Here is a 12,740-nt window from a genome sequence, read left to right on the forward strand (position 1 = left end):
AACTAGTCTTGTATCCTACCTCCAGCACACAAAGTATATGAGAGAGAGAGAGACTGATTTACAGAGGATGAAAAATAAAGTAGAGTATCATTCCAAAGGTTCAGTGCTTTACTATACAGGAAATTCCTTCCCTGCTACTAGCCAACATAGATCCTGTGGGCTCTCATAGCCTTTTGAATAGAATAACATTTGCAATTATTTCAAAAAATGTGCAATGACTATCTAATCCATTCTTAAATATTCCATAATGTTTTCATTTAATAGATATATAGTAATGTTTTGTTCCTATAAACACTACATTGGCTAACCCCCCATATATTAGCTTGACATATTAAAATAACATATCATCTTCATCAATATTTGTATCCTAATCATAGAAAATGTTGAATTGGATAAAATACTTTGGTTTAAAGGATACTTACTGGATAAGCAACCTCTCACTTGTTAACAAGGATTTGAAGGACAGAAATAAGTATCAATGCTTGGGTTAGGACATCTGCTGTCTTATAAACTTAACTTCTGCAGCTGAAATTGGTGAATAAGTGCATAAGAACACAAGAACTTGGTTTTGTGAACGTTCAACCGGAGTGGAAAGTCTATACAGGAACATGGCTACAATGTTCCACTCCCATCTTAGGGAGGGAAGAAAAATCTTTTCACGAGAAGACATATATAATAGACAGTTTACTTAACTACCTTACCCAGAACTGCATGCAAAACCCCTACATTAAAAGATCATTATTAAGGTCACAAAGTCCTTAGGAACATTAGGAAATGCCAGTCTGTGCATCCCTAATTCGGCCCCCTTGTGAATAAGCATTATGATAGTTTTAATTACACAGTCGCATACTGTTTCACGTGCTACAGCTTTTCAACAAAATAGAGACTAACAAATTTATTTGAGCATAAGCTTTCGTGAGCTACAGCTCACAAGTATCCTAATCATAGAAAATGATTTCTATGATTTCTGTAGCTCACGAAAGCTTATGCTCAAATAAATTTGTTAGTCTCTTAGGTGCCACAAGTACTCCTTTCCTTTTTATGGATACAGACTAACACGGCTGCTACTCTGAAACAATATCCTGCAATTATTTCTATTTTGATAAATTATGAAGCTGTGCCTCAATAATTAAGTTAATCATCTAGCAACCAGCAAGGGACATGATCAATAGGAATCCCATAATCCTTTCCTTCCCAACTATCACCACCTTGAAATGAAAACACAACAGGGTTAAAACTCATCACTTAGGACTTTAATAGAAACTTTGGCTTCGGAATAGTTGATGTGAAAGTGCTTCTAGCATGGAAGATGACCACGGAACCAGAAATATTTTAATTCCTTCTGCTTTAGGAGCCAATGACTGAGACTGAATATGGTCAATCCAAAAGGAAGCTTATGGCTGCACTTAGCTCTTTCATTTTCTGGGCCTACACTCAGTGTACAGAAATATTTAATCTTTCCAGCAGAGATGAAAAGATAGTAAATAGTGATCTGATGGCCAACTCTAGTTGTTCGTTTGAACCCAGCTTAAAGGGATATATGATAAAATCATATTTTTGAAAAAAAAAACACCTGGATTTGAAATAAAAATCAGACAATGAAATTTTTTAACCCTGCACATTTATTTTTTGCCCAAGTTGCATTCCCTTAGATATCACAGCAGCTAGAACTTAGTTAACAATCATATTGTCATTTGAATAATACCAAAAATATCAACTCCCTTCTGCTTTAAAGTAAAGATTTCATGCCACTTCTCATAAAAGTAAGGGTATATTCCAGTGCCATGCCAAGATCTTTATTATCCTCTTAGCTGTCACATACTCTTGGTTAGAACTGGTCAAAATGTTCTCAACAGTAAAAGTCCATAAAAAAAACGCAGTTTTCTCAAAACCAAGATGTTTTGTGAGAACCTGTTGATTGACACAGGTTTTTAACGGAAAGAAGCCGAAATGTTTAGTTTCAATAATGCTGTTTTGTTTAATTTTATTTCAATATTTATATTATTACAACATTAATTTTAACAGTGTTATATTTATAGATTATATTTCAAGATATATAGTGTATCTTATATCTATTATAAAATATACAAGTTATATAGAAACTAAACATTTCAATGGCCCTGATTCAAGTTTTCTTCTGAATATTCATTTCATGAGAAATTTTGGCTTTCCAGTTCCACTGCTGGTGTCTGCCTGGTTGCCACTTCAGTAACTGCTGTATTGCAGTTGTGTTGTATAGATATCTGTAAAGCACTTTTTCTGATCTTATAGAGTACCCCGTGCTCTCATATCTAAGCACCTGGGATGAAAGTCAATATAACTGTAAACCATCCGTCATTAACATACTGTTTTCAGCTATGAGCAAGGTTTGAAAAATAATATACCCAGCCTCTAGGGTCAGGACATGACCAATCAATTTCAAATTTTGAAAATACCTGCCAAGCAGCAGTTGAAGTGAAAGAGAACTCCTAGGCAAAGCACAAAGAAAACACAATGGTGGAAAGTAAGCTCAGTGGTTTGAGCATTGGCCTGCTAAACCCAGGGTTGTGAGTTCAATCCTTGAGGGGCCCATTTAGGGATCTGGGGCAAAATTGGGGATTGGTCCTGCTTTGAGCAGGGGGTTGGACTAGATGACCTCCTGAGGTCCCTTCCAACCCTGATATTCTAGGATTCTGTTTCTATGATATGTGAAAATAAGCTGGGTAGGAGAGACTGGCTGCCATTTGCATCCGTCTCTGTGTCATCTTTGTGCCTAAGTGAGATTGTGTCTAACTGGGCAATGGAACCAGAGAATCAGTTGACATTTATTTAGACTTCCCCAGGGCCCGTGAAAAGGTCCTTCAGAAGCGACTGCCAAAGAACCTAAGTCACTACAGGGTGAGAGACAAAGCATGGTCCTGGATCAGAACCCAGTTAAAAGACAGGAGACCAGGAGTAGGAATAACTGGTCAGTTTTCATCACGGCCCACAGCAGGGTGGCTCGAGGCTCCGCACGACGCCTGGTGGGGCTCAAGGTTACTCATCTGGAAAAGGGGGGTGAACAGGGCCGGGGCCAGACGTGACGATCACGCGGTTCTCTCCGTCAGCCAAGCCCGGAAAAGCCCGGGGGGGCGGCGGCGGCGGGGGGGGGGGGCGGCGGCGGCGGGGGGGGGGGGGCGCCGGGGGGGCGCCTCAGGGGCGGGGAACGGGCGACCCCGGCGCATCGCAGAGCCCCCGCGCGAGCCCCCCGGGACGCCCCCGCGGTCGGCGCGAGCCGCTGCCCCGGGACGCAGCAGGGCCACGGAGCGAACTCCGGCCGGCGGGCAGGGCGAGGCTCACGCCGCCAGAGAGCTCCGCGGTCTGGCCCCGGCGCGACCCTCTGCGCCGCGCGGGCCCCGTCCCGCCTCAGCGACGCGACGCCCCGTCCCGCCCCAGGCCTGCGCGCGGGCTGGTCTCCCAGGGCCCCAGCCCGGGCCCCGGGCGCGCCCCGCACTCACCACACGGCCGCGGCCCGCCACATCCTGGGGCCGGCTCCGGTGCGCCCGGGCCCCGCCTCAGCCCCTCGCCGCCCGGGGGAGTCGCGGCCTCGCGCAGGGTGAGCCCGGAGCCCGCGCGACCGGAGCCGTCGGGCAGCGCAGCCGCTTCCGGGGGGGAGGGGGCGGTCCGTCCCCAAGCCCGGCCCGGCCGGAAACGCGGCCCCGCGGGAACGGTTCCCGGCCGGAAACGCGGGCCCGCGAGAACGGTTCCGGGCCGGAAAGGCGGCGCGGCGCCCTGTGGCTCCCTCAGCCGCTCCTGGCCCAGCCAGCGAAAGCAGCGGCCCGTGCCCCCAGGTCCTGCGCCTTGCACCCGCGAGCTGGGCGTCCTGCCCTAGTCAGCGGCCTGCTCAGGGCACGTTCATTGCCCGCCCCCAGTGCAGAGGGGCCCCAGCCCAGCCCGGCCACCAAAGCACAGGGGCTGGGGTCGGATAGAAAAGGGGGCTACTAGCGACCGAGGGAGATCGCCAGGGAGGCTAAGTGGGGGGCACAAAAGGTCGGGGGCTGGGTGCCAAAGAAAATAAAAGGCCAAGCGCCCAGTCCAGCGCTTAAACCTCACGAGGGGCGGCAGGATTTGGACCGAGCGCTGTTCGCGCCCCACTGCCGGGTCTCAGTTCGAATAGTCGAATTAAGACCATGTTGACGTCGCCGGTGTCGCAAGTGTTCATCAAAAGAGATTAAACTGATAGGAACAGATTTAATCATTTTATTCAGATAAGGTGGCAGTAAAAAGAAAACGGTTCAGACTTTAAGCATAGAAGTTTCTGGTTATCGGGGAATAAGGGACAGATTATCAAGGGGTGCGAAATTCGGTTTAGGAGCGGGTGGCGTAAGGAATACATAATCTGCAGTCTCCCCGACGCGGGGTAAAAGTTTAACGGGTCAAAGTACAGACATTGAGCTATGGGGGTATTCTGTCCATACAATGGCTATGTTCAGGTGTGGAGTATAATGAGCGGATACGATGATGGGGATGGATCTACCCTCATTTGGTGGGATTTAATGTTCAGGAGGACTTGTGGCACCTTAGAGACTAACCAATTTATTTGAGCATGAGCTTTCGTGCATACAATGAAGTGAGCTGTAGCTCACGAAAGCTCATGCTCAAATAAATTGGTTAGTCTCTAAGGTGCCACAAGTCCTCCTTTTCTTTTTGCGAATACAGACTAACACGGCTGCTGCTCTGAAACCATTTAATGTTCAGTGAGTTTATGGTTCCAGTTCATACGGTCCAATGGAAAAAGTCTCTCAGTCCCTTTCCCACAGTGGATGCACGATGTCGTACCGGCTCACACCTCCTGGTACTGTCGATGGCCCGTGATGTGTTCGATGTACATGTCCCTGGACCATCAGATGGTGTCCGAGACCATGAGGTGCCGCATGAGCCGTGTGTAGCGTCGACCGATCCCACAGGTCCGCAGCACACGCTCGTTGCAGGGGTCCCAAGCGCCCAGGGCTCCGACGATCAGGGCGTCCAGCTGCACCTCGTAGCACTTCGCTCTCAGGGTGTCTGCCAGGGGAGCGTATTTTTCCAGCTTACAAGCTCGGGCTTCGCGGAAGGCCGGGGTCCTGTTCTCGAAGGAGACCGTGATGTCGACGGGGATGATCTTTTTCTGGGCCAAGTCGGTGATTACCATGTTGGGTCGCAACTGGCTGTCAGTACCGGGGATGGCACAGTTCACGGCGACCTCCCTCAGGCGCGGTGCGATGGCTTTCACCAGACGGTTCTGGATGGTGTTGTGGCGCAGCTGCCAGGCTCTGGAGTGGGGCCTGCAGCTGCACAGGACGTGGGGCAGGGTCTCGTTGGAGTAGCCGCACTTCCTGCAACGCTTGTCTCGGTTCCCGTGGTGGACGGCTCCGTTGAGCGGGACGCAGTTGAGCTGGGCACGGTGGATGAACCACCAGTTGGCGAAACGGGTGAAGCCGCCCCCGGCGAGGAAGTGGTTGCTGGCGTCCCATTTGCTGGTAAGTTCGAAGGCTTTACCCTGGTCCGGTTTACGCTTCAGGGTTTCAATGTACAGCGAGCGGATGGCCGCCTTCAGGGTGCTCTCCAGCAGGCCCCTGGTGCTCGGGGTGACGACGGTGTTGTCCTCAGACCTGATCTGTGGCACCAGGACTCCCAGATCCTGGCGCTCCTCGCACCACTCCCAGTGGCAGCCGATGTGCTTCCCCAGGCGACTCGTGGCATTGCGAGCGCGGGACCACAGTGAAACGATGTTACCCCCGTCTCGGCCAAATTCGCCATCCAGGGAACCGCTCAGGAAGCTGGCGGTGTCTTGGTTGGAGGGGGCTCTACTGATCCGCTTTTGTGTTGCGTCATGGAGGGCTTTTGCTGCGATGCTCCTTACCATGGTGTCGGGACACATCAGCAGGCGGAAGGCGTGGGTGATCACCGCGATGTCACAGAGGTCACCTATGCGGGGGACATTGGCACCGCCATGTCTGTGGGTGATATAGACTAGCTCGTTGCTGGCTCTCTGGGGAAGGAATAACCACTTCTTCACCAGCTGCCGGATGATCTTGTCTGCCTTGTTGAGGGGTACCTTTGTCACGGCGGATCCCCTTAGGACGAACGAGATGCGGGGGATCAGGAAGGTGTTCAGGGCATTTATCTTTTGCCACGGTGCTAGTAGTGAGGTGTCGGTCTTGGCGGCATCCTGTAAGATCTCTTGGATGGTGTCCTCAGGTGTCTGTCGGACACGGAAACCCGTTGGTGTGCCGAGGTGTCGGTAGGCCTGCCCCTCTGCCAGGGGAATGACGGGCTCGCCCTGGATCTGGAATTCTGTCGCCTGCACCGAGTCCCTTTTGCTGCCATCTATGTGGAGGGATGCACACTTCTTTGCATTGAAGCGGAGCCCCATCCAATCGGCCGCTCGACTGGTGGCATCTAGCATACGCTGGAGATTCTCTGGGTCGTCTGCGGTCAGGACCAGGTCATCCGCGTAAGTCAGGACGCTCACCCTCTCACTGTGGAGGTTGAAGCCATCTGCGCCATTGGAGATCGCTCGCAGCAACAGCTCCATGGCGAGGTTAAAGATGATGGGGCTGAGGGGACAGCCCTGCTTAACTCTGCTCTGGATCGGGATCTCGGTGGTCTCCCCTTCAGCCGAGCGAATGGTGGTGCTGCATCCCTCGTACACCTCTCGGATCACACGGAGGAAGTTCTCTGGCATCCCAAACTCCTGGAGCGTGGCAAAGATGTGGTGGTGGGGCATGGACCCAAAGGTATTAGCCAGGTCGAGCCATGCTACCGTGCACTGCCTCCGTGCCTTTCTGGCCGTTTTGATGGTGGTTTGGAGGACAAAGTTGTGTTCATAGCAGCCCTCGCAGGACATGAAGCCTTTCTGGGTGGAGCTGATCGCTCGCCGACCACACCGTGATCCTCGACACCAGGCAGCTGGCATAGAGCTTGTACATCGTGGAGCAGAGGGAGATGGGCCTCCAGTTGGGGTCATCCCGCTCACCCTTCTTGTACACCAGTACCGTCATGGCCTTCTTCCAAGAGCTGGGAGTCCGGCACAATCACTTGCACTGGTTGAAGAACGTGGCGAGGACCAGGCAGCCGGGATCTCACTTTTTCAGGAGGCTGTAGGGGATGCCATCTTTCCCAGGAGCTGTGTTTTTTGTTTTTGAGAGTCTGGCCATCACTTCCTTGGGCGTAAAGCCAGTTTCCAGGACACCTGCTTCATTGACACAGGGCAGGGGGCGGAGGCACTCTGGGCGCTGCATGTCATTCTGGGCTGTGCGGTCGAATACATCCTTGAAGTAGCTGTAGAGACCCTCAGATGGGATCATGCAGTAGGGCGAGGGCCTATCGTGGATCTCCCTCATGGCTTTGGAGCGGTTTGCCCGGTACAGCTTTTGGATCCTTGAAGCCGCTGCTGGATCATAGCGGCGGCTGGCGTCTCTACTTCTGGCTCCCCTGGTGGTGGTGCTGTGGTTTGGAGCAGGCATTCTGTGGGCAGGCGGGGCGTTCTCCTGGTTGGACCTTCTCCTGGGAGCGGTTTCTGCAGACAGTTCTTGGGTGAGCCTGTCTACGAGGAGGTCGAAGTCGTCAAAGAAAGCTGTCGCTTGTAGCTCCTCGGTCCAGTCTGCCACAGAGTGGCAGCCCTCACCATCAGCTGCTGGCCCTCATGGTCCTCGACCTCGTCCGGTGCAGGCTCAAAGCCTGTATGGTCGGCCTGCCGTCTATCTCGTGGGTCAGGATTCCCTTCGGTTGGGTGCTGGGGCGGGATCTCTGGTGGGATGCTGGTGTTGCTAGTGGTCAGAGAGACGCGGTCCGGCTCAGGGGTTGCTGGGACACCACCGGTCCTTCTAGGAGTGGCTGCTGCCTGGGCGGTTGCTGCTGGAGGGTGAGATCTCCCATAGGCAGCGTCCCACAGAATGGACTCGGGGGCCGTGCTGGGCCATCTGGCGATGAGGGCCCGGTGCTTTGCTGTGGCTGCGGGGTTGGGTTCCTCCAGTAACGTCTGGAGCTCGCAGGGCGGTCTGAGGCTTGGCACTTGCTCCTCTGGCTGCTGGAGCTCGCAGGGCGGTCTGAGGAGCGGCTCTGGTTCCTCCGGCGGTTGGAATTCGCAGGGCGGTCTGAGGGGCGGCGCTGGCTCTTCCGGCAACAGGATCTCGAGCAGCTCTGCGCGGCGGGGCGCTGATCCTTCTGGGGATGGGGACATGCTGGGCAGGTGGCAAGGTAGTACCGAGTCGTCTCAGTCTGGAGATTTGGACGAGAAGCTGGATATGAGTCAGCAGTGTGCCCTTGTTGCCAAGAAGGCCAATGGCATTTTGGGATGTATAAGTAGGGGCATTGCCAGCAGATCGAGGGACGTGATCGTTCCCCTCTATTTGACATTGGTGAGGCCTCATCTGGAGTACTGTGTCCAGTTTTGGGCCCCACACTACAAGAAGGATGTGGATAAATTGGAGAGAGTCCAACGAAGGGCAACAAAAATGATTAGGGGTCTGGAACACATGACTTATGAGGAGAGGCTGAGGGAACTGGGATTGTTTAGTCTGCGAAAGAGAAGAATGAGGGGGGATTTGATAGCTGCTTTCAACTACCTGAAAGGGCGTTCCAAAGAGGATGGATCTAGACTGTTCTCAGTGGTAGCAGATGACAGAACAAGGAGTAATGGTCTCAAGTTGCAGTGGGGGGAGGTTTAGGTTGGATATTAGGAAAAACTTTTTCACTAGGAGGGTGGTGAAGCACTGGAATGCGTTACCGAGGGAGGTGGTGGAATCTCCTTCCTTAGAAGTTTTTAAGGTCCGGCTTGACAAAGCCCTGGCTGGGACAATTTAGCTGGGGATTGGTCCTGCTTTGAGCAGGGGGTTGGACTAGATGACCTCCTGAGGTCCCTTCCAACCCTGATATTCTATGATTCTATGATTCTATGATTTGCTTGGCGACATGAGAGGGTGAGACAGGCCTCCTGCTGGCGAGGACCTGGGAGATGTTCCCCGAGGCAGCAAGTACGTTCTTGATCGCAGCACCCCGTTGCGCTGGTCTGGCGATGGGGACAGGCTTTTTGGCGGCAGCTTCCACGATCGCTTTTCTTTGTTGAGGCTCAGGAGCAGCGGGTCGGCGCGCAGCAGGAGGGCTGGGAGCTGGGGCAGGAGACTGTGTTGTTCCCTTCAGGCGTTTTCTGCAGGTGACTCGGTGCGTCTTGCATTGCTTCTGCATCTCGAAGGGCAGGCTGCAGAGGGCACAGCTGAAGGCAACCCGCTTGCTGTGGCATCTCTTCAGGTGCCTGGCAATGCCGCCGAGGAGGTGGAAGCTTCAGGGCGGAGAGCAGATGGGGCAGATGAGCACGTCCACAGCGAGGGGGTACTGCAGGTAGATGGTGTCCTCATTACCTTGCAGCGGGGGGGGGGGCAGATTCCAGCAGCATCAGCGGCATCGCTGGCTGGTTCATCCTGGTGTGGGCGGGTGGGGTCGAGAGGTCCGGCTGGGCGGGCATCCGGCAGGGACCTGGGGTCTCTCTGGGTGGTTTCAGAGGCTGGGCAGGCATCCGGCGAGGCGCAGGTGACCCTCTGGGTGGCCTCTGGAGAGATGCTGGTCCCGTCTATGGAGATTCCTCTCTTGATGGTATGTAGAGCAGCGAGAGCACCACCAGCGTCAGGGACCTGCGCAGCTGTGGGGGTGGGAGGTGGTCGCCTGAGAGCATCTTGCAGCTGCAGAGTGGGGGGGGGGGCTCTCCAATGGCGGCTGGTGTTGCTGGAGAGCGGGGGGGCTCTCGGTCGGCAGCTGCTGTAAGGCGGGGGGGCTTACCCTCGGCGGCTGGTGCTGCTGGGGAGCGGGGGGGATGTTCCTTCTGGTTGTGATGTCCCGACAGGCTGGCCTCAGGATGCAGGATCTTACTGGAACAGCATCTCGGAGGGGGTCCTTCGAGCAGCCACTGATCTTCCCCTTCGTGCTGCTGGTCTGTAATGTCCTGGAGGCACCTAGGACCTTCTTTGTAGTCATTGTCCGAGAGACCTTCTGTGGAGCAGCGGCGGCGGTGGTGTGTTCGATGTAGATGTCCCTGGACCATCGGATGGTGGTGGTACATGGTGCAGCTGGGGATGTCTCAGGAGCAGAGAGAGGATTTCCTGCCAAGGTAGCAGCGGCAGAATACACCTTCAAAGCAGCATTGATTTTTTCAAAAATAGCAGCCGGAGAATCCATCTTCAGCGCAGGTGTTGCAAGTGTTCATAAAAAGAGATTAAACTGATAAGAACAGATTTAATAATTTTATTAAGATAATGTTGAAATAAAAAACGGTACAGAGTTCAAGCATAGAAGTTTCTGGTTGTCAGGGGATAAGGTACAGATTATCAAGGGGTGCGAAATTCGATTTAGGAGCTGGTGGAGTAAGGATTACATAATAATCTGCAATCTCCCCGACTGGGGGTAAAAGTTTAACCGGTCAGAGTACAGACATTGAGATATGGGGGTAAGTTATCCACATAACGGCTATGTTCAGGTGCAGAATATAGTGAGTGGATACGATGGTGGGGATGGGTCTACCCTCATTTGGTGGGATTTAATGTTCAGTGCGTTTGATCTTAGCCAAAAGGCCTTTCCCTTTGAGCCTGGGTCTGATCTGCTCACTTCACCTCCTTGGCTTCCCAGAGTGCTTGTTATTTGCAGCATAGGTAAGGGGAGGAGAAAGGCCCAGGGAGGATGCCACTGTCCCCTATTTTATACCCTCAGTCCATGTGTCTGGAAAATACGAGGTCAGACATGGCCTGGTGGGCTTTGCTGCGTCACAGGGTTGAGCGATCCCCCTGCTGTGTATGTCACTAGTAAATTTACAGCATATTTCAGAAACAATCATACAGGAAAATGTCAAAACTTGATACACACTATTGATACACATATTTTGACAGAACAATGGGTTTCATCAGATCATGACCTTTCATATGCTATCTTACATGGCATGCTTTGTATGAAATATATCATAATTACGGGACATTGGCAAATATGGGGGTTCCAAGGTGCTGCTTTGAGGTACAGAGTGCCACAGGTGGCTCTCGCTGTGTAAAGAGGGGGCCATTTTCAGCCCTGTGGGGGAGGAGAAAAGCAGGACAGTGGGTCTCTCGCGCACTCTGACGTCTCACAATAAACAAACAGCAAATAAAAAGAGCTCCTGATTTTGAAGCCAGGCTCGTAAATGCCTGATTCTTGAACACTTGGGTTGGGTAGTTTTTGCATCATGCTGCGGTGACATGATGCTGGGCTGAGGCCATTGGGTTGTGACAGGCTGATGCAACAGGCTTGCTCCGCGGCAATGCACAGCAGCTGCATTATCACGTGCCAACATTCCACAGGCCCCTAAGCAGGTTTTGGAACCCATCAGCCTCCTGACGGGGCGACGGGGGAAGCTGGCTTGTCTGGCCCACAAACGTGAAGTGAAGTGGCAGCCCTCACACTGAGATGCCAAGTGCCAAAGCCTATCAGTCAGTGAGTTTAGTCACACCATGCGTCAAAAGCTTGTGCACAACTTTTCAGTGGATCAGGGCTTAGGACAAGAAGTGAAGCTGAAAATTGCATGGTTACTGCATCTGCTGGAGAATGGAAGGCCGAACAATGTAATTACCTAATGAAGAATTTTGCAAGCAGTGTACGTGTAGCCAGGTCAGTCCCAGGGTATTAGCGAGACAAAGTGGGTGATGCAATAGCTTTTATTGGACTAACTTCACCAACAGAAACTGATCCAGTAAAAGATGTTACCCCATCTACGTTGTCTGCAGAATTGAGAATGTGTCTATAACACCACTTAGCTTGGTTGTGATTTTTAGAGGCTTTTTGCAAAACAAATGGTTTTCATTTTTTCCTGTTTTTGTCAAAAAACAGGGGGGGAAATCATTTAATGAAAAAAAATTTCATTTTGAAAAATTACATTTTGAATGTGGGATTTTTTTTTCCAATTCCCTCACATTTTTTACTTTCCCCTCCTTTTTTCTACTGGAAGTGTGGAATAGGGGGCAGGGAATTTTTTTAAAAAAAGTGGGGAAAAGTAAAGCTCTCTCTCGTTTTTGAAACTATTTTCACACTTTTTCAGGAGGAAAAAGTTTAAAAGTATAAGATTATATTCCCCCCCTTTTTTTCCTTCTTTCTTACTTTTCCTTTGGAAAATATTAAATAAGAGAAAAGATGTGTTTTCCTTCTGTTCCCTAACTTTCTTTTCTCCTGTGTTTTCAGTGTTAAAAAGTAAAGTAAAGAAATGAGAGAAAGTGGGGAAAATACATTTTCATTTGGAAATAGTGGTTATGTAAATTTTAGACCTATCTGGGGGGGTTAAATATTTTGTTTCAAACTTTTTCAGATAAGTTTTGCTGAAAAAAAAACCCCTTTTTTCCAGTTAAGTCCCATTTTTTCACAAAAATCAACTTTTCTTTGAAAGTTTTCAACCAGTACTATGCCATACCTTGCAAAAAGTCCTCTGGAATCTTTAATGACCATACTGAATTATGCACATGCTTAATTGAAACACATTTAAAGCCCCAAAAAGTTTAGGTAGAGGAAAGGAGGACTAGATACAAGCAAAGACCAACAAGATTATAAAGCTTTGCAGTATTGACACACATTAACTCTACACACTATGAGACACGCTATTGAAGTCAGTGGGATGACACACAGTGTATAAAGTTGAATAGATGTGTAAAATCTTTGAAGGATCAGAGCTTAAGTTACCAGAGTGATTAGAAGAACACATGACAAAATCTTGGACAAACCTTATTGAATTAAGTTTA

The 12,740-nt window shown here is 50.9% G+C and overlaps 1 protein-coding gene across 6 annotated transcripts in view; it reads right to left on the reverse strand.

Annotated features, from left to right (window-relative positions):
* OPA1 (OPA1 mitochondrial dynamin like GTPase) overlaps positions 1–3,641 on the reverse strand; it is an 85,340-nt gene extending 81,699 nt beyond the window's left edge. For 4 of the 6 annotated variants that reach the window (XM_073359013.1, XM_073359009.1, XM_073359010.1 and 1 more), the window contains exon 1: positions 3,477–3,640. In XM_073359013.1, coding sequence (XP_073215114.1) covers positions 3,477–3,499 — 23 coding nt within the window. In that variant the 5' untranslated portion in view covers positions 3,500–3,640. Of the gene's footprint in view, positions 1–3,476 lie in introns of all 6 variants that reach the window. The other 2 variants (XM_073359012.1, XM_073359008.1) reach the window with 1 other exon arrangement.
* Positions 3,642–12,740: the final 9,099 nt, after the last annotated feature.

Source organism: Lepidochelys kempii, chromosome 9, assembly GCF_965140265.1.
Source record: "Lepidochelys kempii isolate rLepKem1 chromosome 9, rLepKem1.hap2, whole genome shotgun sequence".
Lineage (NCBI taxonomy): Eukaryota > Metazoa > Chordata > Testudines > Cheloniidae > Lepidochelys > Lepidochelys kempii.